Source organism: Vanacampus margaritifer, chromosome 12 (genome assembly GCF_051991255.1).
Source record: "Vanacampus margaritifer isolate UIUO_Vmar chromosome 12, RoL_Vmar_1.0, whole genome shotgun sequence".
Taxonomy (NCBI): domain Eukaryota; kingdom Metazoa; phylum Chordata; class Actinopteri; order Syngnathiformes; family Syngnathidae; genus Vanacampus; species Vanacampus margaritifer.
Genome location: NC_135443.1, coordinates 7,477,374 through 7,503,091, shown reverse-complemented (window position 1 = coordinate 7,503,091; position 25,718 = coordinate 7,477,374). Strand labels below are relative to the sequence as shown.

General features: G+C 36.4%; 2 protein-coding genes across 12 annotated transcripts in view; one reads left to right on the top strand and one right to left on the bottom strand.

Moving 5' to 3' along the window:
- The window catches only part of prkg2l (protein kinase cGMP-dependent 2, like), a 26,502-nt gene extending 14,888 nt beyond the window's left edge, over nt 1–11,614 (top strand). For 4 of the 10 annotated variants that reach the window (XM_077582426.1, XM_077582427.1, XM_077582428.1 and 1 more), the window contains 4 exons: nt 865–987; nt 1,269–1,331; nt 1,750–1,816; nt 1,990–3,297. In XM_077582426.1, the coding sequence (XP_077438552.1) occupies nt 865–987; nt 1,269–1,331; nt 1,750–1,816; nt 1,990–2,085 (349 nt within the window). In that variant the 3' untranslated portion in view covers nt 2,086–3,297. Of the gene's footprint in view, nt 1–864; nt 1,005–1,268; nt 1,332–1,749; nt 1,817–1,989; nt 3,298–3,329; nt 3,392–8,089; nt 8,479–11,508 lie in introns of those variants that run through there. The other 6 variants (XR_013296251.1, XR_013296250.1, XR_013296252.1 and 3 more) reach the window with 6 other exon arrangements.
- LOC144061712 (uncharacterized) lies at nt 4,595–25,718 on the bottom strand. Of its 2 annotated transcripts, none has more exons than XM_077582431.1 (8): nt 25,360–25,718; nt 15,577–16,271; nt 12,638–12,799; nt 9,163–9,307; nt 6,886–7,001; nt 6,584–6,738; nt 5,847–5,951; nt 4,595–5,322 (listed from the first exon to the last, which is right to left on the bottom strand). In XM_077582431.1, exons 1-7 carry the CDS (start codon nt 25,436–25,438, stop codon nt 5,855–5,857), a joined length of 1,449 nt encoding a protein of 482 aa, XP_077438557.1. In that variant the 5' UTR covers nt 25,439–25,718; the 3' UTR covers nt 4,595–5,322; nt 5,847–5,854. The 2 variants fall into 2 exon arrangements, with proteins under 2 accessions (XP_077438557.1, XP_077438558.1); XM_077582432.1 differs by having other exon boundaries at nt 6,584–6,705.

Here is a 25,718-nt window from a genome sequence, read left to right as displayed (position 1 = left end):
CGATATTTTTTTTGACTGCTCTAGATGGTGGTCTTGGTTTAAAGATAAAGGCGAGTGCAATGAAAATTGATTACATTTCCATTGCATCTTTGACCCATTAGTGCCATCTAGAGTGGTCAAAAAATATCGCAAGTGCTTCATGAAGCTTCATTTTTTCCATCACTAGGTAGAAGATAGTTGCTAGCTGCTTGCTGCGTTGACAGTTTTGTATGGAGAGTAAATGAGACATGACTCGCCTTCGTATCCTCATCTCGTCGTTTGCCGGATCTCTACAATGCCTTGTTATAAATGAACTGAATTGTTTTAATGGGTGTGAAAGTGTTGAGGGAACAGATTCAAAAGTGCACCGCTGTCATGACGTACAGGACATCATGTCCGTGTGATTTACAAGGGCACATTCCAGTTCAAGGTCATGGGCACAAGGAGTTCCTGAATGACTTCAGACCTTGGCTAACGTTTTTTTTTTTTGTGAAGTTACATACCTTTGAAATTCCACAGTCTTAAACTGTACGTGTCAGCAGAACAACATTGTGTTTTTACTCCAGGGGTTCCAGGGGATCTGACCCTGCATTTACAAATATAAGGTCAAATGTTCTGTTTACAGACGGGAGAGTAATGGTAATGACCACATTATCCTGAGTGCGCTAACATTGTATCCTAGTAACAGTAGCGTGTGTTGGATTGCATGCCTTTGTCTTATTAGCTACAGTTTGACGTGAACATCTAAAGGAGTAAAGGAAGCTCTCTCACTTGTTAACAAAATACATCCATTTTGGCATTCAAAACAAATGGATTTGAATGTTACTTGCTAAAATAGAAAGAAGCAATTTCTCCAATTAACAAACAAAGATATTTTCTTTCCAGTCCACCATTTGCTGGATCAGACCCCATAAAGATTTACACAATGGTCCTCCATGGCATTGAGAAGGTGGACTTCCCAAAAAGAATAGGCAGGCGTCCAGATGACCTCATCAGGAGACTCTGCAAGTATGGACCCGGATTGGGTAATAACACACAGCGTCATTATTACAGCGACGCACTGTTACAGCAGGCGTCACCATCAATCTTTTCCAAATTGAGAAGCTCTGGTAAAGAAGAGCTAGTTTACCAAGAGATGAGAAATGTAAAGGAACAAGAATGGCGCTCTCATTTCCATGTAATCATCAGTCTTTCAGAACATCTTGTGATCATTTGTTTTACAAATAATAACAGTTTGGTGCAATTATCTTTGTAAATAATCTATGTAAATTCCACTCTTTTATACCTAGGCTAAACCCAGTGGAGAGGATTGGGAACAAAAAGAATGGGATCAATGACATCAAGAAGCACAAGTAGGTCCACTTAAAACATCCTAACCGTTACCATTTCTTGACCGCTTCTTGTTTGCCTTTACGGTGGCAAATCCAGGTCCAGAAAGTAAAAACTCTGTCACAGTTTGGCTTTAGCCCCTGGTGCTAGCTCGCTAGCTAGCGAGCTAGCTCCCGTGGTGCTCGTTTACCTGCTAGCTAGCACAACAAGGGAAACAATTAGCGATAAGGGCTAAAGAGCTAAAGCCAAACTGTGGCAGGGTTTTTACTTTCTGGACCTGGATTTGTCACCTCTGCGGTCCGATTCCTGTATCATAAACTCCATTCTTGTCGTTCATGTATTCATTCATATAAAACAAAACGAAAAAACGACAGTGGTGCAGACAATGTTGAAACTTGTATACAAAATACAGTACAACATAATAATAAACTATTCCTGCAGATGGTTCCAGGGTTTTAATTGGGAGGGACTGAGGCGCCACAAGCTCCTGTCTCCTCTAAAGAGAGAGGTGAGATCTTTTGTAAGACACATCCTTGCTGAGATCTCATATCAATGGAATGCAAACTTAGGTTCGGGGTCACTTTTTTTTGAAGCAAATTTTGACCAAAATTTTGAGCATTGTAAGACAGGAAACAGGATGAATTGTGAATTCAGGTGCAAGTGATCAAACCGACAGTCCAGCTGAATGGCCCAATGGATCACAGTCACTTTGACATCTTTCCTCCCGACACAGAAATGACCCCTGATGAGACTTCTGGCTGGGATAAAGACTTTTGATTTTTTCACCCAAAAAATGTGCAGTATTGTAAATATTGTAAATGCTTTTCTGTCATCCACTGTCTTAAAGCACTTCAAAAATGTATCCCCATTTACCTAATGTTGGCGCAGCATTGGGAGAACTGGAGGTTCAATAACTTGCTCAGGATCGAATCCACAAGCTTCGAGTTGGTAGATGTCCATGCTACCACCTGAGCCGTGTCACTCCTGTAGATTTCATTCGCAACATCAGGCATTCAAATGGGGTTGATTGCTAAATTAAGCCAGAATCATGTCATGCCAATTTCATGTCATGAAGAGGTCAAGCAATATAGACACATTGGAAACACTATTTTTGGTATTATAGTATATATACATATATTATTATTATAAATATTATATATAAAAAATATATATAAAAGTATACATATAAAATAATTATAATTATAATTATATATATAAATGGTGTAATCCAGCGTTTTACTACCACCTAGTGGCCGTTGTAATACAGTGAAATAACTCAATTTGGTACATGCACAGACGATACAGAGCACACTGACTTAATACGTTTCTGCCTTGGAGACTACATGTGTGTAAGTAATGGACAATCACTTCTTAAAAGTCCAATGCCTGTGTGTAGTGTAATGAGGAACATCACGTTTTGCTTATTAGGCATTTTTGCTCCGTTTAGCATGTCGCTAGCTTGTTAAGCTCATAGCTATCTAGGGTAGCTTGTGTTAGCTATTAGGATGTGTGTGTATATTATTTACAGTTCTGTACGTTCATTTATGCTTATTTGTGTGTTGCCGTTTTACAACTACTTTACAAATTACTTCACTAAAATGCAAGAAAGACCAAACCTTGTGTGTTTATATGTAATAGTCTTGTAATGCTGTTTATTCAATAAAAAAAAATACGGGGGTATAGAATTTCACAGACAGCCACAAGAGGGCACTCTAGATTTATGCACCGATATCTCCTCCTTAAATATTTCAACAGTAAACGTTAGCTTCCAAAGACAACTGAGAACGACTGAACACAAATGCCTCCCAAAAGAAAATCATATTCTACAGACTACAAGCTACAAGTAGTGAACCTTCATTTTGTTAGCATATCTTCCACGTATTCAGCCTGTTCTCTATTATTTTATTAATGTTATAACTTGACTTCCAAGATGATATCTGATGTAATGTCTGTTTTTGGCCAAGTAGTTTGTAAAATAAATGACCCACAAAAAAATGCGACGTGTCTTTTTTTCTACTTAGTGATGCATTTTTGGCCTAGTGCGGACTTGTACACCGGAGCGACTTATAGTCCGTAAAATACGGTATGTATGTGTATTAATAAACTACAGTTCTACTGTACTACTTCCACAACAAACCCATCCCAGCACGCATTTATAGACCTTTTGTGTCATGCAGGAAAGGACAAATGTCTTCTACAAACTATTCCCACAAGCCTTTTTCAAAGTGTGTTATTAGGCGGGAAAATAAAATTTAGTGGGAAATAAGTGGTCAATCAACACACTTCATTTTTAAATGGAAATAAACACTAAAGCAGAAACGCATAAAAATACTGTATTTGGAAAATGCATACTGCAACTTACATTCTTGAGTAAAGTTGTCTGACAGGTATACAAAAATCACATGTATATTTTATTTCCTTACAAAATAATACGGAAAAGAAAAGCACAAGCAACTGCATTAATTAAGGCATGTTAACGATACAAAATGATAGAAAACCAAAGATCAAAACAATGAATAATATTTGCAATAAAAGAAAGCCTTGTCTGACCAGTTTTTGGTGTTAAAGGGGCATTTTTCTTAATTTACTTGATTTTTCTCATGTATTAGTATAGAGTATTATCACTTCTATACTGCATTCCTACATAATAGTTCAAGAGGGCAGGTTGGTCGTAAAACAACTGGGCTAAAAGGAAATACAGGTAGACACTTGTTTGGCAGATAATGTATAAAAAAAAAGAAAATAATGTAGAAAGAAAGTACCCCACAGTTGAAGCTATTTTATCGCAAATGTTATCATCCAACATATATCGTGTTGACGTGATAATCCGTAGAAACATGCTCTTGACACACAATCTTTGCATGACTCCAGCATGCCCTCTACTTGTGAAACACCACACGTGTCCTTATCATACAATATATATACTGCACGTACACCACCAACTAATTAGAGCTAAATATTTGTATATTGCACATTAACTCATTCGCTGCCATTGACGGCTATAGACGTCAAAAATTCATTTGAACTATTTCTATTAGTTTAGCTTTTTTTTCCACTTTTGTTAACAAGAGTATGAAAACCTTGAATTTTTTTTTTGTACATTTAGAACAGATATAAAATTTGTGATTAATCCTGAGTAAACTAGTGAACTCATGCGATTAATTACAATTACAAATTTTAATCGCCTGACGCCCCTCATTTTTAATAATCTTTTCTTTTTTGTAATTTTTACTTTTTTAGAGATTACAAAAAAGAAAAGATTATTAAAAATGAGGGGCGTCAGCCGATTAAAATTCTTAATTGTAATTAATCGCATGACTTGTTTATTTTATGGGTATTTATTTTGTGGGTTTTTGCACTTTAACAACTCTGCTGTATGGATGCTTCAAACCAAGTTGTGACAATGACAATAAATATTCTGAATCTGACTTCACTAGTTATTTTATTTTTTTAGAAAAAATATTTTTTTAAAGAAAGAAAAGATTATTAAAAATTAGGGGCGTCCGGCGATTAAAATGTTTAATTGTAATTAATTGCATGACTCCACTAGTTAACTCACAATTAATCTCAAAATTTTATATCTGTTCTAAATGTACAATAAATAAATAAAAATTCTAGGTTTTCATACTCTTGTTAACAAAAGTGGAAAAAAAATGTTAAACTAATAGAAATAGTTCAAATGAATTTATGGCAGTGAATGAGTTAATGTAAATAACTGTAATCAAGTGTTGCTGAAAATAGTACAACTGTAACTATGGGTAATATAATACTGTATATTGTTGTGTAATTAGTTTTAAATGCATGTCAACCTACTTTTACTAAATTTGTCAAATGTAAAAGTCACAGTGCTTACAGTTTGAACTTTCCTCCCACATACTGTACAGCTACAGCACCACTCATTCTGGAGTCTCCCCATTAATTCCTTGATTATCTCTTCTGTTCTTCATTCCTTGCATTTTCTTTTTTCACTCTTTGCGATGCTCTCCTCCTAATCTTGTGTGACGACATCTGGATCTGATTTGAGGACAGGACAAAAGATGGACGTTGTTTGATTATACAAGGCCCACAGAATTGTGTTCTATTGCTATAAAAACATGGAACCTCCCAAAAGAAAGATTTTGCAGCAATTAGCAAATAGCATATATAGATTAAGTTTCATCATTATTCACAAACCTGTTGAAAACACTGTCAAAAAGACCTTGTTGCAACATGGCCCTGGCTGATCTCTTATACTCTGCTGCCACCTGCTGGCCGTTTTTTGTTGTTGTAATAACTATCATTGCTTTAAGTGACCTCTTCATGTCAGAAGCTGCATCAAAGCCTTCTGTGTGCTCTTGCATAAAACAAAATAAAAAAACACAAATATGTTTTGGAGAGTGAAGGACAAAGTATTAAAAAACGTATTTACACGCTTTTGGGTTTGAATGAGTTAAAAGCTGAGGTTGACAATTGTGTTTGACCTTACACTGTCAATTATGTAGCACAATGATGCTTCTACAGACCTTTCAACTGTGCGACAATGTTGCAATTTGCATTACCTCATCATTTATTGTAGCCACGGGAGGTACAATTTGTCGGGGTGTCCCAAGACAATCATGGAGTTCCTGTTCGGGTCAGCAGGTTCCTTGTGCCCCAGATCAGGCCTGTAAAAATCCAAACAATCATTAAGCCAATTTTTTTTAAATCAAACATAAGTTATTATTATCCGGCTATTTTTCTATTCTGCTCCAAGATCTTAGGTGAGCGAGCAAAAGGAGGACTACACCCTGGACTGGTCGCCAGACAACTGAAAATCATTATTGTTTGGAAACGTAAAAATGATAAAATGCTTATTGTTTCACTGATTTAAACGCTCTGAGAAATTGGACTGTTTCACCAGGAATGTCAAAAACAAGATTAGTAAAAATCTAATGATACTGAATAAATTTTCTTTTTCGAGCCTGATACCGATTCATAAAACCATGTGTCGGTTATTTTAATATCTCTTTTTCCTATATATTCATAAAAAATATTCATACCTCACTTCCTGTTCCTTTTAGGTTATGGATACTAAATTATTTTTTGTTCATCAATTTCTGTCAAACGTACTGGAACAGAGGGCTGTTTAAACCTCTGTAGGGGGCGCTACAGACCCATTATTGTTGTAGGGCTACTTTTGTATGGCGACTTTAAAAATATACAATTTTATTAAATATGTTTTTGGGGACCATGGCAACATAATGTTTATACATTTTTGGGAGCAAATGAGTTAACAGCAAACGAGAGTGAGGCTCACCTGTAGAGTTGTGGACAAGACATCTTCAGTGAGGTGTTGGTTAATCCCAGTTTGCTCTTGTTCCTCATATTAGTTTTCTTCACCAGGTCCTTGACTCCGCCCCATGTGTCGCAATCACCCAGCTGATACATAGGACCAAAACATTCAATACAAATCTATAAACCAAAATAATGGCGATTTTGAGAACATTTTTAGATTTTTTTTTTTTCATCAATGTATATTTGATTTTTATCACTAAGGTCCTACCAGCCCTCCAAATTAGAAAAAAAAAATGGGGCCTTCAAGATGTGCACGTGACTCACCGGCCGATGAGGGATGGAAAACCCTTCGGTGCTTTCATGGAGGAAAACATCGCCCTCGTTGTAACTCATTCTTTTTTTCCAGAGGGGGATTGGTGTCAATCTGCCGCATTTCGTGTCTGCAAGCACAGCAAAATAAAGATGATTTGATGACATATCTTCTTACTGTGTAACCTCACACACAAGAAGTTTGAAATAACCTTTTGTATCTTACTAGAAATGAATTTTTTTTTGTAAAAAGCTGCCGGGAGCAACATTTAGAAAATTAACATGGCGCTTCTTGGAGAAAAAAAAAAAAAAGTGCGAGAGCTGAAACATTAGCTTGTATGAAGCTTACATCATCATCATATAAAATAGACCCACGCATAATCACAGTTTGATTCACCTATAATTTTTTTCAATACTTTTTATAAATATTATTTTTATTTTTATTTTTTTATTAACTCATTCACTGCCATTGACGGCTATAGACGTTTAAAAAAAAATAAATCATTTTAACTATTACTATTAGTTAAAAAAAAAATGAAAACCTAGAAAAATAATTGGGGTAAATTTGTGATTAATCGTTAGTTAAGTCATGTGATTAATTACAATTAAAAATGTTAATCGCCTGACGGGCCTAATTAAAAAAAAATCATTTAAAGTTAATCATAATAATTGCATGATAATTTTATATCTGTTATAAATGTACAATAAAAAAATTCTAGGTTTTCATAAAAAATGAAAAATTTTTAAAATAATAGAAATAGTTCACATGAATTTTTGCCGTCTATAGTCGTCAATGGCAGTGAATGAGTTAATTCATTCATTAATTTATTTATTTTGCATAAATAAATCTCACACAAATGAAACCTCCCGTATTAGTGATTTATTGTTTAAAGGGATACTTGACTCATTGAGCCGTTTTCAGCAGTAAGAAGAGAATATTTTGTCTATAATTAATGCGATAACTTAAAAAACGAATACCTTTAAAAACTGATCTTGCCACTTCCTGTCGACTGAAGATGACATCACGCGTGCTGACCAAGCCCAGAAAACAAGTGAGTCTTGATTAGCCGTTACCTATTTCCTCAGCACGTGTGATGTCATATTCAGTCGACAGCAAGTGGGGAAAAAATGTGTTTTATTAATCGTATGTGAAAAATAAAGTGATCAAATTAATTCTGGACAACATATTAAGTTTTTTTTTTGCTTTGCTGCCTTTCAGATGAGGAACCGAGACAATCCACAGGCCATGGGACCGTATATGTTCCTGTCATGAGTAAGATGCCAGGAATTCTGCCTCGTGCCCTTGCCTGAGTTATAATTTCCCTGAAGGACCACCAAGATGTCAGCGTTTATTCGCAAAGGCAGTGAAAACACTGCAGCAAAAAATTTGGAATGATTACTACATTCCCACATGACTAATATCAACTGGAGCTGGTGTCCGATGACAAGGTATACATGGAAACCCAAAAGCATGAAGGGGTTGCTGTAAGGGTCAGGATTTGAAAATGAAATACTTTCATATAACATACTCATTAGATCCATTACGGAGTGCGTCAACATGGAAATGAAAACAATATGGACGTTTTTTGAAAAAATAGCAGAAAGTTATTAAATGATGATCCAATATGTTGTTCTAGTGAGATTATAGAATCATCGAGTCTTACAAGTTGAAACTCCTCTTTCTTTCAATTTTTTGGGGTCTGTATGCTTTTATATAAAACAGCGTATTAGGGCCATGTATAATTTTTTTTAAAAAATTCGGGGGGTGGTAATATTCTAAGAAAAATCTCGAAAAAAATTGCTGAAAAATAACTAAAGGTAGGTTGGAAACAGATTTATTCTTAATTTATAGTTTACTCATCATACACGGCAGCTAGCGCGACAACACTTCCTGATCCCCTATCAGCTGACTAACACTAACCAATCAGAAGCTAGCATACTTTAGGTAAATGCAAGTGAATGACGGAGAGCAGCGGATTCGACACATCAACTTAGCTACTTGAACAAAAAAATACCGAAATGTATGAATGTAGAAATAATAATTCCGGAAACTAACTAATATGCACACGCATATTGACTTAATAGCATTCTGAAAGTACTGCATGTGTGTAACAAAACGCTTAACGAGTTTCACTTTTTACAGTACTGTACTTTCAAGGTTCTCAAAGCACGCATTGCTTAATGCCTTGTCATAATCGATAATCAACATGAAAAAAGATTTAACTGACTTTAAAATACTCAGCATTAGCGACATTGTTCATTCTTGGAAAAATGTACCATTTTATTACTTACTACTCTGGGATGATACGAGTGGGTGCCGCGACACCTCTGGTATAGTGGACAGATCCGAGAGTGTCCCACTGCATGACAAAACATCGCCAATGTCCTCAAAGGCCAGAGTGGTGGCACCACAGCTGCAATGGTGTCGGAAGAAGTCCTGTGATGGAATATACAAGCAGCATGTTATGCCTGCTTTTTTTTTATTTAAATTGTATGAAGCTGAAATTCAGGGTTGGGGGGGGGGGGGTTAAGAAGCGTCCAAAAATCCATGTCTAATCAGACTTATTTTTGTTGCTTTTTAACTCATTCACTGCCATAAATTCATAAGAGAAAAAAAAGATTATTAATAATTAGGGGCGACAGGCAATGACATTTTTTAATCGTAATTAATCGCATGACTTCAGTAGTTAACTCATGATTAATCACAAATTCTCAAAAAATCTAGGTTTTCATACTCTTGTTAACAAAAGTGGGGGAAAAAAATTAAACTAAAAGAAATAGTTTAAATGAATTTTTTTTTTATTTTTATGGAGAGCTCAGTATTGTTCATTCGATTTGACATGTCATCATTGCTCTCCTTTTTTATTTAATTTTTATATATATATATATATATTTTTTTTTTTTATGTGGGTGAGAATGTGTATGTGCGTGTGTGCGTGCGTGCGTGCGTGCGTGCGTGTGTGTATTCATCAGTTCACCTAAAACCTATTAAAAAAAATCCCATACTAATAATATAATATAATAATAAATTGCCAAATGCAGAAACATCAATGTAAGTTATCACGATGTGGTGGCTCTCGCTAACAGGCAGAATTAAGTAACCAGAATTAGGTTAAAAAATTCTATATACGTAGACCATGTTTCTATAAATTTTGATATTTGGTTTTTATTTGAGGCAGATATTTTTTTCCATTAAATTTAAATGAATTTTTGACGTTTATAGCCGTCAATGGCAGTGAATGAAAAAAAAAAAGGAAAAGATTATTAAAAATTCGGGGCGACAGGCAATTAAATTTTTTAATCGTAATTAATCAGATGACTTCAGTAGTTAACTCACGATTAATCACAAATTTTATATCTACTGTAAAAAATATCTAGGTTTTCATACTCTTGTTAACAAAAGTGGGAAAAAAATGTTAAACTAATAGAAATAATTAAAATGATTTTTTTACGTTTATAGCCATCAATGGCAGCGAATGAATAAAAAAAAAGGAAACGATTGTTAAAAATCCAGGGCGACAGGCAATTACATTTTTTATTGTAATTAATTGCATGACTTCACTAGTTAACTCACAATTAAGCACAAATTTTATATCTGTTCTAAATGTACAATAAAAAAAATCTAGGTTTTCATACTCTTGTTAACAAAAGTGGGAAAAAAAAGTTAAACTAATAGAAATAATTAAAATGAATTGTTTACGTTTATAGCTGTCAATGGCAGCAAATGAATAAAAAAAAAGAAAGAAAAGATTATTAAAAAATTTGGGGCGACAGGCAATGACATTTTAAAATTGTAACTTGCAAAATCAGTCAAAAGGGAGCAAAGGGGGTTGCTTCAGTGAAAATGGCTGGGCGTGAATGAGTTAAAAATCATCCATCATTGTTTTTTTATGCATCAAAGGTATTAGTGGTATAATCAGTACTTTGTAACTCAAGAGTTGAGTACTCGAACATAATTAGTCACTACCTCAGAAGACGACATGTTTGCAGGTCAACTTCAGCACTCTATCCCGCATTTAGTTAACCCATATAACAGCAAAATAAAAAAGTTTTCAAAAAAAAATGAAAAATAGGCTGAGATTACCTCTGATACAATTTATCAACAGTGAACTTTCATTAGTAAGAACCAAGAACAAAACAGTTCACAGTTCAGTCATTGTACTTCTGTTTCATCACGACCCTTAAGAGGTTCATTATGTCTGTTTTATTTCAAATATCTCTGCTTGCTTAAGAGTTAAGTTTCACCGACCCACAGCGCAAGGTTCAGATGGGCCTCCTGAAGATCAACAGCTGTATTGCATAACCCCGAGATATTTGAGTTCTTCATTAGTAAGGGCGGGGAGGGTGACGACATGCTTCTGCCATTTCTCATCTTATACTTGTTATTGTTAAACCTCTCCGTGTTCGGTCCAACCAACACATTTCCAGATGTCAGCGCCGTACTTTTAAAACGGACACAGGCGGGTTCGACTTACAAATAACAGGAGGAAGTCGCAGAGTCGTCGTACCTTACGAATGGCCACTGCTTCGGCATACTTTGCTACTCTATTCTCATGTGTTCTAGCGTTCAAGTTTTTTTGGGCCAGTTGTCATCTTGTGTGTTTTTTGTTTCTGTTTGTCTTTCTCTGCCTTGTTTAGGGGTTTGCTTTTTCGTTTTCCTGTTCGCTTCGACTTCCTCCTCCATCACCGTGTCCACCTCTTAATTTGTTCAGGTGGTTACTTTACTGTTTCTACATTGACCTTTTATCGTGTCGTTTTGTTGTTGTTTGTATTGCCTTTAGGGATGGGCGAGTGGTGTCAAATACTAGTATACTGAAATGACAAGAATAGAAAATTGGCATTTAATTTCATGCAGTTTTAAGGAAAATACTACATTGGGATATTTAGGCAATGGTGGACGCGCATGGTGGCCAGGTCACCACTTGCCACCCCACGTTTTACGTTTTTGGGATGTCTGCATTCAGTTTTATCCCATAAACGTAAAAAATAAAAAAATAAAAAAATACAAAAAATAATAATAATAATAAAAATAAATAAAAAGTAAAAAATAAGAGTTTTTCACAGGACAGCAAAAAATATGCTCTAATTTACGTAAAAAAAAAAATTAAGATCATAATTGGGCATTGTGATTTAAGTGGTTAAACCACTTCCGTTTAGTTTTGAACTTTTGACGTGATATATTAATCTTGCTCTGCAAGCGTAATTCTCGCAGTATTCGTGAGTTCACAAAACTCCTGAGAATACATCTTGTATATATAATAATAATAATAATAATAATAATAATAATACAGCCCACTGATTTTCACCAATACGAACCACTGATGGGCCGGACCAATCGCAAAGCAACATTGGGTTTGGAGGGTGGGATATGCAGCTGTGACAAAACCGGGAAGTGCCGACCGACATGGTGAGAAACAAACAATTAATTCTGTTCTCTCACCGTTTCCTTGTTGAATGTTGAACGGCGAGAGGCGCTTTGTGCATTTTTATCTGGTAAAGATGTTCGTGTTGTTTTTTATTTCCTAGAACGAAGACGACATTTTCATCGGTGGCTGTGATTAGTCAAAACTAAAGTTAGGTAGACGTCGTCCAATCGGCTCGAAGTCTTACACAGAATGTCCCGCCTTTCCCGAGCAACTCACCGTGGCGCACTCCCAGATTAATATTGTGGATAATCGCAATGATCAATCTGGCTATTGCAAGGTCAGTGATATAAAGCCAACGTTAAAGACAGCAGAATAAGAAAAACATTGAAAAAGTGAAGGACCTCTTTAGTCTTTGCCATCCTGCCATCCTTCTGCAAGCGGCAGATCTTCCTCTGAAGCCGAAGGTTGTTCTCCTGCAATTGGCCGATTTTCTCGATGAGCTGGCAGATGTGCTCCAAGTACCCGAGTCCTGACCCCAAAAGATTGGAGCTTGATCGCTGTGTCTGGATGAGCATAGCATGATAAGAAAGATTAAAAAAAAAAAAAAAAAGTGCAGAATGAATACAAAATCATCTTTCTTTTTTAATGGAAAATATAATCAGGTTTTATGCAATTCTCGACGCATCATTTCAATGCAGTATTTTGAGGTCACAAGAGCTTAGTTAAAGTTCTCCAACAAAAGCAGGATATGAACTTCGCTTGGGGGTCTGTGCTATCCCACTTTGACGTTCCTTTCCTATGATGCTGACACTGTCCAGCTACTGGAAACTAAAATGGAAACTGTGCAAACAATATGCCAGCGGTAATTACAGGCCTGGGGACTGACATCATGCATTTCCTGCTACGGACAAAGTCTCCTGATAATCACAGACACAGACGCATCAATTCACACAGAGTGGTGGAAAAAAAAATCTATAACCTAATATTTTTTTTAGAGGGTGGGGGCAATGTTCCGAGAAAAAAACTAAAGATTATTTTATAATATTTTGTAAAAAAATAAATAAATAAATAATTATTAAAAATGTCAAAAATTACAGTACACAGTGTTCCAAATGATTAGCCTTAAACTGTACTCCAAATTATTAAGCCTGTGTTATTTTCATTCACTTTCCTAAATAGTCAATTTGATTTACAGTGAATACAATTTTTATATTAGTATCTATAATAGCCAAGGGTCTGATTGAACTAAGTTCCACAACACTTAACTCATTCACTGCCATTGACGGCTATAGACGTCAAAAATTCATTTGAACTATTTCTATTAGTTTAACATTTTTTTCCCCACTTTTGTTAACAAGAGTATGAAAACCTAGATTTTTTTTTTATTGTATTAGAACAGATATCAAATTTGTGATTAATTGCGAGTTAACTAGTGAAGTCATGCGATTAATTACGATTAAAAAATGTAATCGCCTGGCGCCCCTAATTTTTGAAAATCTTTTCTTTAAAAAAAAAAACATTATTAAAAAAAAAATATATATATATATATATATATATATATATATGTTTTTTTTGTTTAAAAGAAAAGATTATTAAAAATTAGGGGCATCAGGCGATTAAAATTTGTAATCGTAATTAATCGCATGACTTCACTAATTAACTCACGATTAATCACAAATTTTATATCTGTTCTAAATGTACAAAAAAAATCTAGGTTTTCACACTCTTGTTAACAAAAATGGAAAAAAAATGTTAAACTATTAGAAATAGTTCAAATGAATTTTTAAAAGTCTATAGCTGTCAATGGCAGTAAATGAGTTTAAAAAAAAGTTGTAAAGAACTCTGAAACCCTTAAAAAAAAAATTGTTATCTTAACAAAAATATAAGTAAGTTAAAATATTTGTGTGAAATAAGCGGTACAGTGAATGGATGGCTGGATATGATCTCTATGAAAACACAGTGAAGAGCTTGCTAGTCATTACCTACAGAAAAATCTGCTGGGTATAAATGAATAGGTGCTGCGTGACAAGAAGTCTCAAGAATAATGCTCCACTCTTGCATGAACACACACACACACTGTACTACCTTTGAGACAGCTGCCCTGACTTCATAAAAGACTTTGATCTGGATAATGGGCCCTGCAATTGGTGGTCATCAGTCCCGGGGGTGCACCTCCCGAGTCTCCAGGGTGCACCTCCCGAGTCCCCACCCTTTACAGTAGCGAATGTCTATCAGTTAGATAATGATTGAATTATGGATGAGAGAGTTTAAACGCACATGTAATAGTCATCCGCGATGAAAACAATGCATTATGGGTAGTGTAGTGTTATGGCTAACCCGCGTTAGCAACAGAACTTGAAACTTCACGCGCAGTTCACCCAAAATACGAGTTCAACCTGCCTTTTACTTTCATGGCACCACGGCAGTGATAAAGCAGCATTTAAAAAGGAAGCATGTTGTGATGCCTAATAGCGTAGCGCAGTCATTTCTCTAAGCTAGCATTAGCACCGCGTCTGTAACGTGATGTTCTGTTTTGTACGCTAACATATTTGTAAGGTCTTTTATGGATTGGGAGGCTTAAGTCAGCGAACTCGCGTTTATTAATAAGTATAATAACCAAAAACGTTTTTGTATGCCACTTACTCAGCATTTTTGGTTCCATTTTTAAATAACTAAAGATTTACAGCAAGAAAAATTCTAAAGCCACAGTAACAGCATCAATTTATAGGCATGTCAGAAATGAGTACAAACTGCAAAATTGAATCAAAGTTCAATGTACCATATAATCTTAAATGTTTTCATTATTCATTTGTACATACTTTTAAAGAATTAAAAATGTAAATTACTGATGTTTTTTTTTTTTTTTTTTAAAGAGCAACCACTTGTTGGTGCAATATGCTGCTTTTTACATATTGTCGCTATCCTGTGAAAAACACTTTAATTTTTTTTAAACATTTTTATGTTTATGAAATGAAACTGAATGCAGACATCCCCCCCATTTTTAATTTATTTTTTTATTTTATTTTTTTTTATTTAACCCCTAGGCGTTATTGTGACCATTTTTTGGCTTTTTGTTGGTTCTGACCAAGCCATTTCAAAATAAAATACCGCCCACGGGTACATAAGTGTTTTTCACAGGACAGCGACATAAGCTTCCGATTGGTCGACTAATCGCGACTACTGCTGGTGATTAGTCAACTAGCAAAATAACCATAATAAAAAAATTTCAAACAAGAAATCAACATTTCCGTTTTTATCGCATGGTATTTACGATCTGTATCGGAGAGATCTGCTGGTTGTGCTGCCATCATTCCAACCTATGAATACTTGGTGAACTCACCTCACTGAGTATGCAGCATTTGTCCACGTACTTGTCAAAGTTGTCGCAGGTTCCAATTCCCTTAAAAGTCTCCACGTCATCGCCTGCCTTGTTATTAAAGGTTTCTGGTAATGATCGTTTCCCACCGCTGAGGTTGTCCGTCTTCTCAAGCGTTCCGATCATCTCCTCGTCACCCTCAGCGTTTACTTGTGGTGCGCTACGCTGATCCATTTCCAGATCTTCACAAACGCGCAGTTCAGTTCTTGAAACCGAAGAGCCGATCTCAACCTTTGACTGCGAAATGTCCGAGCTCTGTTTATGTCTCGTTTGCTCATCGGAACGTGTCGAAGGGTCCGAGTTTAAATGAGAGGAGTCACAGGATGACTCACGACTGTGGACGGCAAAGTTCTGGTCGGAGCCCGTCGGAGTCGATGGAGAGTTGCCACTCGACAACTCCACTCCGGAGTCTTCGGACTCAAACTTGTACAGCCTGGTCAGCGGAGAGCCCGAGAAAATGTCTGACAGGTCGTCTGCACTCGTGTATGTTTGATCCACCAAAGAGTCTTTGGAGTGAGATGAGATCTTGTGTTGAGAAGCTGTGGAGAGGGTGGAAGGAAAGTCGTCCATCCCTGAAAGCCTTTCATTGAAGTTGCCGAGTCGCTTCATTTTTGTCAGCACAACGGCGCTGTCCAGAACGGTGTCTCGGGCTCCTTTGCCTGCAAAGAACGAGTAAAGAATAAAATGCTTATTCAAATTGCAAGAACTGAAAAAAAAGGATATCTTTTTTTTTTACAATGGCATACTATACAGTAGTTCTTCATTCGGACACAAGAAATGAAGTGAATGTCAAAGGTGCACAATGCAGAGGCCGGCTGAGAGGAGGACAAAGGACAAAATCAGGACAATGTTGAACAACTCTTCCCACCCTCTCCACGACAAGCTGTGGGATTCCACCGAGGAGCATAACTGAGTGCTTCAGGCACTCCTTTGTGTTCACTGCGTCAGACTTTATAACAGCATTGTGGGCTACAACGTGTCACTGCCCCCCCCCCCCCATCCCCTTCACCCCACAACTAACCTCAACTAAACAACACCAGCCATCCATTGACTCAATACTGTTTTTAAATCTCTCTCTCCTCTCTCTCATCTCTCTCTCTCTCTCTCTCTCTCTCTCTCTCTCTCTCTCTCTCTCTCTCTCTCTCTCTCTCTCTCTCTCTCTCTCTCTCTCTCTCTCTCTCTCTCCTCTCTCTCTCTCTCTCTCTCTCTCTCTCTCTCTCTCTCTCTCTCTCTCTCTCTCTCTCTCTCTCTCTCTCTCTCTCTCTCTCCTCTCTCAACTATATTTGGATTATTTGCCGATGTTGTTGTGCCTTTTGTTATTCCACACGGCTGTACCTGCTGAGGGACACATTATGGCTGTTAGCTAGCAAATGCAAATCAATGCGTGAGACAGAAGTAGACTATGGAATAGTACACAAAAGTAACGCGACGGCAAATAAAATTGCATTAAAGTATACAGAAAATCAGCTCAACAAAACATTGTTTTTTGTTTTTTTTTACTTAGACTTGGTTACAGAGTTGGCAAATCCAAGTCCAGAAAGTAAAAACCCCGCCACAGTTTGGCTTTAGCCCCTGATGCTAGCTAGCTAGCTTACTAGCTCCATAGCAGGTAAACAAGCACCTTGGAAGCTAGCTAGGGAGCTAGCTATATAGCACCTGCGGCTAAAGCCAAACTGTGGCAGGGTTTATACTTTCTGGACCTGGATTTGCCACCTCTGCTTGGTTATGAGTTGTTCTGGACATGTGTGCATTTGATTTCATGAATCGCTGACTGCGCGCACGCACGCACGGGCCACCCCTAACTGAGGTGTTGTGTCACTCTGGCCACACCAATGAAAAATTTCTGCTACGCCCCTGTTTATACACTCTCTCCATAAATACAGTCTGCTTATGGCAAAAAATATTATGGGAGTGAACAGAATGGTGATACAGGATCTACTTTTTATTCATCAGACTCATCATCACGCCACTCTGCTTACCTTATAAATTTGTAAATCTGACTCTAATGTCAGTACCTCACCAGCCATGAATCTCACCGCACGTCACTGACTTCAACAACAAGGAAGATTGTGTGACTTCCAACAGGGTGAATTTGAGCTCCCGCCAAGGCAAATATGAGATTAAAAGTTCTTTGAAGTGGTAAATCTAACGCTTTTATCCTCTCTGAAGGGAAGTTTGGAGGAGGGAGACTTGAAGAGAAAATGGACCACATAAGCCTTCTTTACACAGTATAAAATGTACCGGGGAGGGGGGGGGGGGGTGAAGTGGAAGCACAGGCTCTACATACAAAGCACTAAAATGGATTGTTATGATGTTATTCAGCTTTGTTCTGTAAATGGTGCACCGTACAAAACCCCCATTTCCATCAAGTCATGGAGTTCTGTTTAATTCCAGTATGATATATGGCAAGTTTTGGGGGTTTTCACACTATCAAGATGGAAATTAAGATGGCATTAAGACCAACGCATTACACAAATACATGTTTCTGAATTTTACACCATCACAAATGTTGTTGACTGTCATTGTGAATCCATGATACTAAAAGCCATCCATCCGTTTTCCATACCTCTTTAAGTTTGAGTTGGACTCGGAGCATGTTTGTACTATTTATATCCTGTATGCAATAGATGCAATTGAAACAAACGGAGTCAGAATAGGGTTTAATACTGTAAACGCTTCTGTAAACTGTAGCACCTAGTGGAAATGAGCATGATGGGCAGGTTGTTATTGTTTAACAGAGCTGACTAAACAAGTGATAACTGGCATGGAAGGCAGGAAGACATGACACCAGTTACACACACTTATTTCTGCACTTTTATTATATCACAAAACAGCAAATAATGTTAAGTCAATACTATGACTTACTTTATTTTTTTTTCTCATTCTGTAATTTTACCCATTTGACATGTCATCGTCATTGCTCCCTCTTTTTTAAATTTTATTTATTTTTATTATTATTTTTTTATTTAATATTTTTTTTTTTATATATATTTTTTGTATGTGTGTGTGCATGTGCGTGCATGTGAGTGTGCATTCATTAGTTCACCTAAAACCTATTTAAAAAAAATCCCATACCGTTCACCTAAACCGAACACTTCAGAACCAGCCAGAGCCGTGAGGCCGTCAGGAGACCCGAGGAAGGATCAAAGAAAGGAAAGCGAAAATACTATAACTTACAATGGGCTGTCTGTGTGATTTTTGAGGGCCTTGTTCATATGCAAAGGTGTCAAAATGATGTAAATGCACCATCGGCAGGACCCCCCCCCAAAAAAAAATCAGTTTATTTTGATTTCTAACTTAATCTCTCAGCAATACAGCCACATATCTACATTTCCTCCAAATAGACCACTGTTCTGATAACCTTCATGTTGAATAGCAGCCACTCTGCCAAAACACTGATAGTGTCGTGTTTTGACCATATCAGTTTCCAAAGGCTCACTTCCTATTTTCAGCTGTTTTTTTCACCTCTGCCGGACTCAAACATAAATAAGGATGACTTTTTAACGTTACACTATTATCCCTTTTATCTAGAACTCATGAACTGAATTCAGCAATAAAGCATCAGCAATCGGATGAAAAGATGAAAGAAGAGACTCTAATCTTTCTTTTGGGTTAGTTCCATGTTTTTATAGCAATACAATTAATTTGCAAACCACACACACACACAACGTGAAAGCCAAAACTCAAGCCGGAGGCGAGCAACATCCTGCAGTTCACCTCTCGGACCAACAACAATGTTAGGGTGGCATTCTGTGGAAAAACTCAACATTTTTTGAGAACAGTAAGTTGGAGCTAGAGAGGAGGGGGACTTTTTTTTTCCCAGAAATGGGGTGGGGGGGGTGAAAATAAGATGGCTTTCTTTGTTCTTTTCTCACTGGGGCCTGTCCTTTTGAAAATGGAATATTCTCACCCCTGGAAGAAATTTAGAGTGCCAAAGTTAACATGAGGAAGAATTTTGGGCCAACGTTTTAGCACAGATATACTTTGATCCCAGTTTCTGTGCATATACTGTACATTCCATAGGATGTGACACTCTACTCTCATGTCAGATTATTTATTATCGCTGTCGTTTTTTTGTCCTGTGCAATCCTCACCCTTGATATTGTATTCAGTATATTGTTACTATTATCTCTATTACTGTATACTATAGTTTGCCATCATTTTAGATTCATTTAATGAGGTCTTGCATTCATGAAGATAATTTTGTAGTACCACAGGGATGTGATTTTTCCGCTAATTCGCGGAATTCCGCTTTTTTTATCTCCCCCCCCCCCCCCAAAAAAAAAAAAAATTCCTATTTTTTTATTTTTTTTATTTTTTAGTAGTTCATTGTGTATGCACATGACTCCGACAGATAACATCTTCTGCTATAACAAAGACATTTGTGGTATGCTCTAATATGAGTTACTTATCATTTGGTCATGATACAATTATTTGTTCATGAAATTTGAACTCTTCAACATTATTTATGTGTTAACTTAGTAATCACATTAGTTAGATATGATGATATTCTCAGTGATAGTTTTTAAAAGCAAAGGCAGTCCAATGTTTTTGAATGTGACTGAATTTGAGTTGACTAAAACTGCCATTTTATATGGGATAGTTCAATATACATTGAAAATTTATGCTGTTGTTTTGTCTATTTCTTTGTCATGTGAGTGCATTGAAAGTACTTAAAAACACGGAAAACCCATGAGCTCCGGGACCCTGGACCTAGCTGGGTGCCAGCGGCCCCCAGACCCCCGGCTAAATTTTCAGATAATTTCACTTTGGTCAAATCACATCCCTGGTACCACTATATCTTTATTTTATTTTTTTATTCTACGTATTCAGTGTAGCTTATAGACTCATGTGGCTTACTAGTAATTAGAAGAACACCTGGTTGACTTTAATTATACACCTATACAACCCCTGTCATCCAGACAGGTGTTGCTCTGGCCAGTTGTGGCTCCCACACAACATAAATAGGCTTTTGCACACTGTCCTGTAATTGTCTGCAATGACTGACTCGGTCTTTGTGATGGCTTAAAACCCACAACATATAATTACAAATAGGTCATCCTCCCAAACATGACTAATCTCTCGCTTCTTATTGTCTAAAAAATGCCCCTCGTGATTTCCCGCCATACAAATGCGCCGCTCCACACAAGGTTTGGTATTGTGATTCACTTGAGTGCCCCTCGGGTCTATACAGGTGTTACGTGAGTAATAGGAATGCCTTGCCTGAAGCGCCGGAGCACTCGAAACAACAAAGCATTTCAACATCCAGGGGTGTCCAATGCATTGTCGGTGTTCAATTTATGTTAAGACATGATTTTCTGAGTGAGAAAACAATGCTAATAGATTTTAAAAGTGAAGAAAACGAGCAAGATTTTTTTTTTCAAAAAGTCGACCCTAAAATGTTCTTTACAATTATATGTTCTATTCACCCCCACTAGCCTGAACACAGTATTCTGATTAATATTGTGTTTGTGGAATATGAATTAACCCTGGAAAATTATGAATTATACATTAAATGACTGCTATAAGTTCACTGAACACCAAAATATATGTTTTTTCAATTTTAACCCTTGTTTTTTGAACTAGCTCAGAGTTGCTAATTTATCAAAATATATATATATAAAACATACTCCTAGGCATTCTGCAACATGATATGAAATAGATTAACAAAAAAAAAAAAAAACACAATTTTACCATCTGATGGTTTGCTGAGAAGATGGTTTTGTTTGGATTGATTTCCAGCTCAACAAAACAGCATGTTGCCAGCAGCCATCTTGTCACCACCACTCTGGCTCATGTAAGTGCAATATTCATCCACTAGATGGCCCCATGCAGGGGTCAGAAGTGGCACTCCAGACTTTTGAAGTTAAATTTGTAAAAAAAAAAAAAAAAAGTTCTAAGTTATTTGAGTAGCAGAATTTATAGGGGCCAAATTTGACCCCGTGGGTTCTCCAGGGTTTTAAGCAGCAAAATAATTGGTTGTTACCCGAGCAACTGAGCAACTATGATGTCATTTATTTACAGTCGGCAGCAAGTGGCAAAATGGCCGCCTCCTGAGAGGGATCAAAACAGGTTGATTTTGCAGCTTACAAACTCTCTGTTGCTATGAGAATTGTTATTATGTTATATTTTTGCTTATGGGTTTTAGACAATTATCACGGTGCTATACTGCTTCCAGAAATAATAGAAGTGTGAAAAAGCTTTCTCACTTGATTGTCAACACATGAGCCTGTTTTAGTCTCATGCCTGTTTTCCACCACTTTCTTGACTTGCGGTGTCATCAAACTCAAGGATGAGACCCAGACGCACAGTCTTTATCAAAATGCCTCCTCTGTCCCATCTCGAGTGTGGCTTATCCAAAACATTAGGATAAGAAAAGAATGTTTAGGAGTCCTCTAAGTTTTTTTCAATGCGTAGATGAGTTCCACTCAAATTTGACAGTTTTACTGGCAATCCCTCAGAACTACACAAGATTAACTCATTCAATGCTATAGACGTCAAAAACTATTTCTATTAGTTTAACATTTTTCCCACTTTTGTTAACAAGAGTCTGAAAACCTAGGATTTTTTTCACTGCCATTGACGGCTACAGACGTCAAAAATTCATTTAAACTATTTCTATTAGTTTAACATTTTTCCCCACTTTTGTTACCAAGAGTATGAAAATCTAAAATTATTGTACATATTGTACACATTTTTAATAATCTTTTCTTCTTTTTTAAAAAAAGAAAGAAAAGATGATTAAAAAAAATACTTAAAAAAATTATTAAAAATTAGGGGCGTCAGGCGATTAAATTTTTTGGTGATTAATCGCACGACTTCACTAGTTAACTCACGATTAATCACAAATTTTATATCTGTTCTAAATGTACAATAATTTTAGATTTTCATACTCTTGGTAACAAAAGTGGGGAAAAATGTTAAACTAATAGAAATAGTTTAAATGAATTTTTGACGTCTATAGCCGTCAATGGCAGTGAATGAGTTAAATGTTTGGCCTGAAATGCATATTCTAGAAAGAAAAGAAAAAAATCAATTCACCGATGATCCAAATATATTTTCCTGTTTTAATGTGTACAGTTACATCAAGTGCACAAAATACTAAATATTTATTTTCATTATTGTGCAGTTGATCATCACATTGGGCATTTCAACATCAGCATTACTCAGCCTTCGCATGCAAGTTCTAAGGAGACGGAAATGTTTTGTGAGGTATTATCGTTTCGACTGTAATTTGCATAATAGGCAAGATGGGCAGAGTGACTCCTTCCTAGCTCATAACCTTGTTCCATTCCTGACTTCAGCAGGTTTTAAAATGATAACAAGGGCTCACAAAAACGCTCCAGTTAAGAGCTGCACTGCACAAAATCTATATTCTAAAAGTCAAAGTAGTCAACAATGGAAAGCAAAATCAGCGCTGGAAAAGATTAATCTTTGTACAAAAAAAAAAAAAAAAAAAATGGAAGGATTTTTGCATAGCAGGTGTGGACGCCCGTACAGAAAATGAGCTGAAAGCGATATCCAAGTGAGGCTTGTACATGGAATGTGCCGCAACCTGACACTAGGATTAGAAAGGGGGGGGAAAAACTGAACTACTTCACAATGTAGTCTTCACATATCATACAAGACTGCTCCATCACTTTCACACTTTCAGAGTGTAGTGAATTATACGTTGAAAAAAATAAAAAATGATAAGTGATTTCTAATGTTGTGTGATTGGCCTGTCAAAACAGGAAGCGACAACATTTCAACGTATGTATAGCATGGATTGGATTGTTCTCCCTTCAAAAGTTATATTACTGTACGGCATATTAAGGTCACACAAATATATTTTTTCAAATTCAGAGGGGATGGGGGGTAATAATATTCAGAGAAAAAACTCACAAATTTGACACTTTATAAATTTGCGAGAGAAAAAAACTCACAAATTTTCGACTTTATAAAGTGGCAAATTTCAGAAACTTACGACAAATACACGTAGCGTATCTAATGTGAGGATTTGTTGGAAGTTAATGGGACACTGTTTATAAAGTGAAAAGACTGGATGGAGACGGCTTCATTCTTAATTTAAACTTTACTCGTCATAAGCGGCAGCCAGATCGACAACACTTCCTGATCCGCTATCAGCTGACTAACACTGACCAATCAGAAGCTAGCATACTTAAGGTAAATGCAAGTGAATGATGGAGAGCAGCAGATTCAACACATCTTAGCTACTTGTACAAAAAAAATACCAAAATGTATCAATGTGTAAATAATAATTAATTAAAACATAAACGTACAAGTAAATTTTCGACTTTATTAAGTGGCATATTTCAGAAACTTACGACGAATACACGTAGCGTAGCCGTATCTCATGTGAGGATTTGTTGGAAGTTAATGGGACACTGTTTATAAAAATGAAAAGACTGGATGGAGACGGCTTCATTCTTAATTTAAACTTTACTCGTCATACGCGGCAGCCAGATCGACAACACTTCCTGATCCGCTATCAGCTGACTAACACTGACCAATCAGAAGCTAGCATACTTTAGGCAAATGTAAGTGAGAGCAGTAGATTCAACACATCAACTTAGCTACTTGTTACTTGTGCAAAAAAAATACCAAAATGTATCAATGTGTAAATAATAATTATTTAAAACATAAATGTACAATTAAATTTTCGACTTTATAAAGTGGCAAAATTCAGAAACTTACGACAAATACACGTAGCGTATCTAATGTGAGGATTTGTTGGAAGTTAATGGGAAACTGTTTATAAAGTGAAAAGACTGGATGGAGACGGCTTCATTCTTAATTTAAACTTTACTCGTCATACGCGGCAGCTAGATCGAAAACACTTCCTCATCCGCTATCAGCTGACTAACACTGACCAATCAGAAGCTAGCATACTTTAGGTAAATGCAAGTGAATGACGGAGAGCAGCAGATTCAACACATCAACTTAGCTACTTGTTACTTGTACAAAAAAAATACCAAAATATATCAATGTGTAAATAATAATTATTTAAAACATAAATGTACAAGTAAATATACATTTTAACAAATGAATTTAAATGCTTGATCCTCAGGGTGTCTTTGTCTTTTGCGCTTCAAATGGCGAATGTTTAGCATCACACGGTTAATCTCTGCTAAAGCAATCACTATCTCCTTATTTGAAAACACAACCGAGAAGTATTGGCACAAACATCAGAGTAGTACGCTACGTGTGTTTCTTGTAAGTTTCTGAGTTTTTTTTCTCACAAATTTGCAAGTTTTTCCTCTCGGAATATTGCCCCACGCTCTAAAAAATGTATTTATACGTGGCCCTAATACACAAATCGTACAACAAAAACATATCCAGTAACAGATATATGAAACAGTGGAAGTCCACATTTAATGAAGTATTTAAAAAAATATATAGAAATGCTGAAGATTATTTAGTTGAATGCGAGTCAAGTTAGCAGACTTACTTACCAGAAATACTTAAAACTGGGGAAAACATTGTCTCATGAACAACATGACCAGTACAAATACATAAAGATGAGTCAATATCTTACAGAAAATGTTGTCAGTCTAGGATTACGTTCTTTAGACATCAGGCAGCAGAGTTACTCTGTGGTTGTCACTAATCCTACGCAGATGCAAAAGAAATTATTCGGATTGCCTTTAAATGAATTCAATCAGCAATGAGACGAAAACACACAATGTCCAACATAAACACATTGAAGAATTACAAAACTGATCATGTCAACAAAACCGACCGTACCTTTCCTCCAAGGAGCCAAGACGGAGAATGACTTCTGCCAACTGATCATCAGACCACTCTTTTTCCTCTTTACACTCATCTTGTCACTAAATGTATAGAAAATTAAATTTGAAGTAAAAAAAAAAAAAAAAAAAAGTTCCTCAAATATTCGTCATGTGAAGTTTTTTTTCCCCCGCCTCAAAATGTAGTAAAAAATAATTGGCAGTATTTTGCAATGCTTCCCACGTCCTTGCGTGGGGTCATGATGCCCGCGCTCGAGGGTATGTGGATGTTTTCAGCTCCTCCAGCTGAGGGGAAATAAAAAAAGGGGGCCAGGCTCCGACGGGAGAAGTTGAATTCATGAGAGAAAAAAGGAAGAG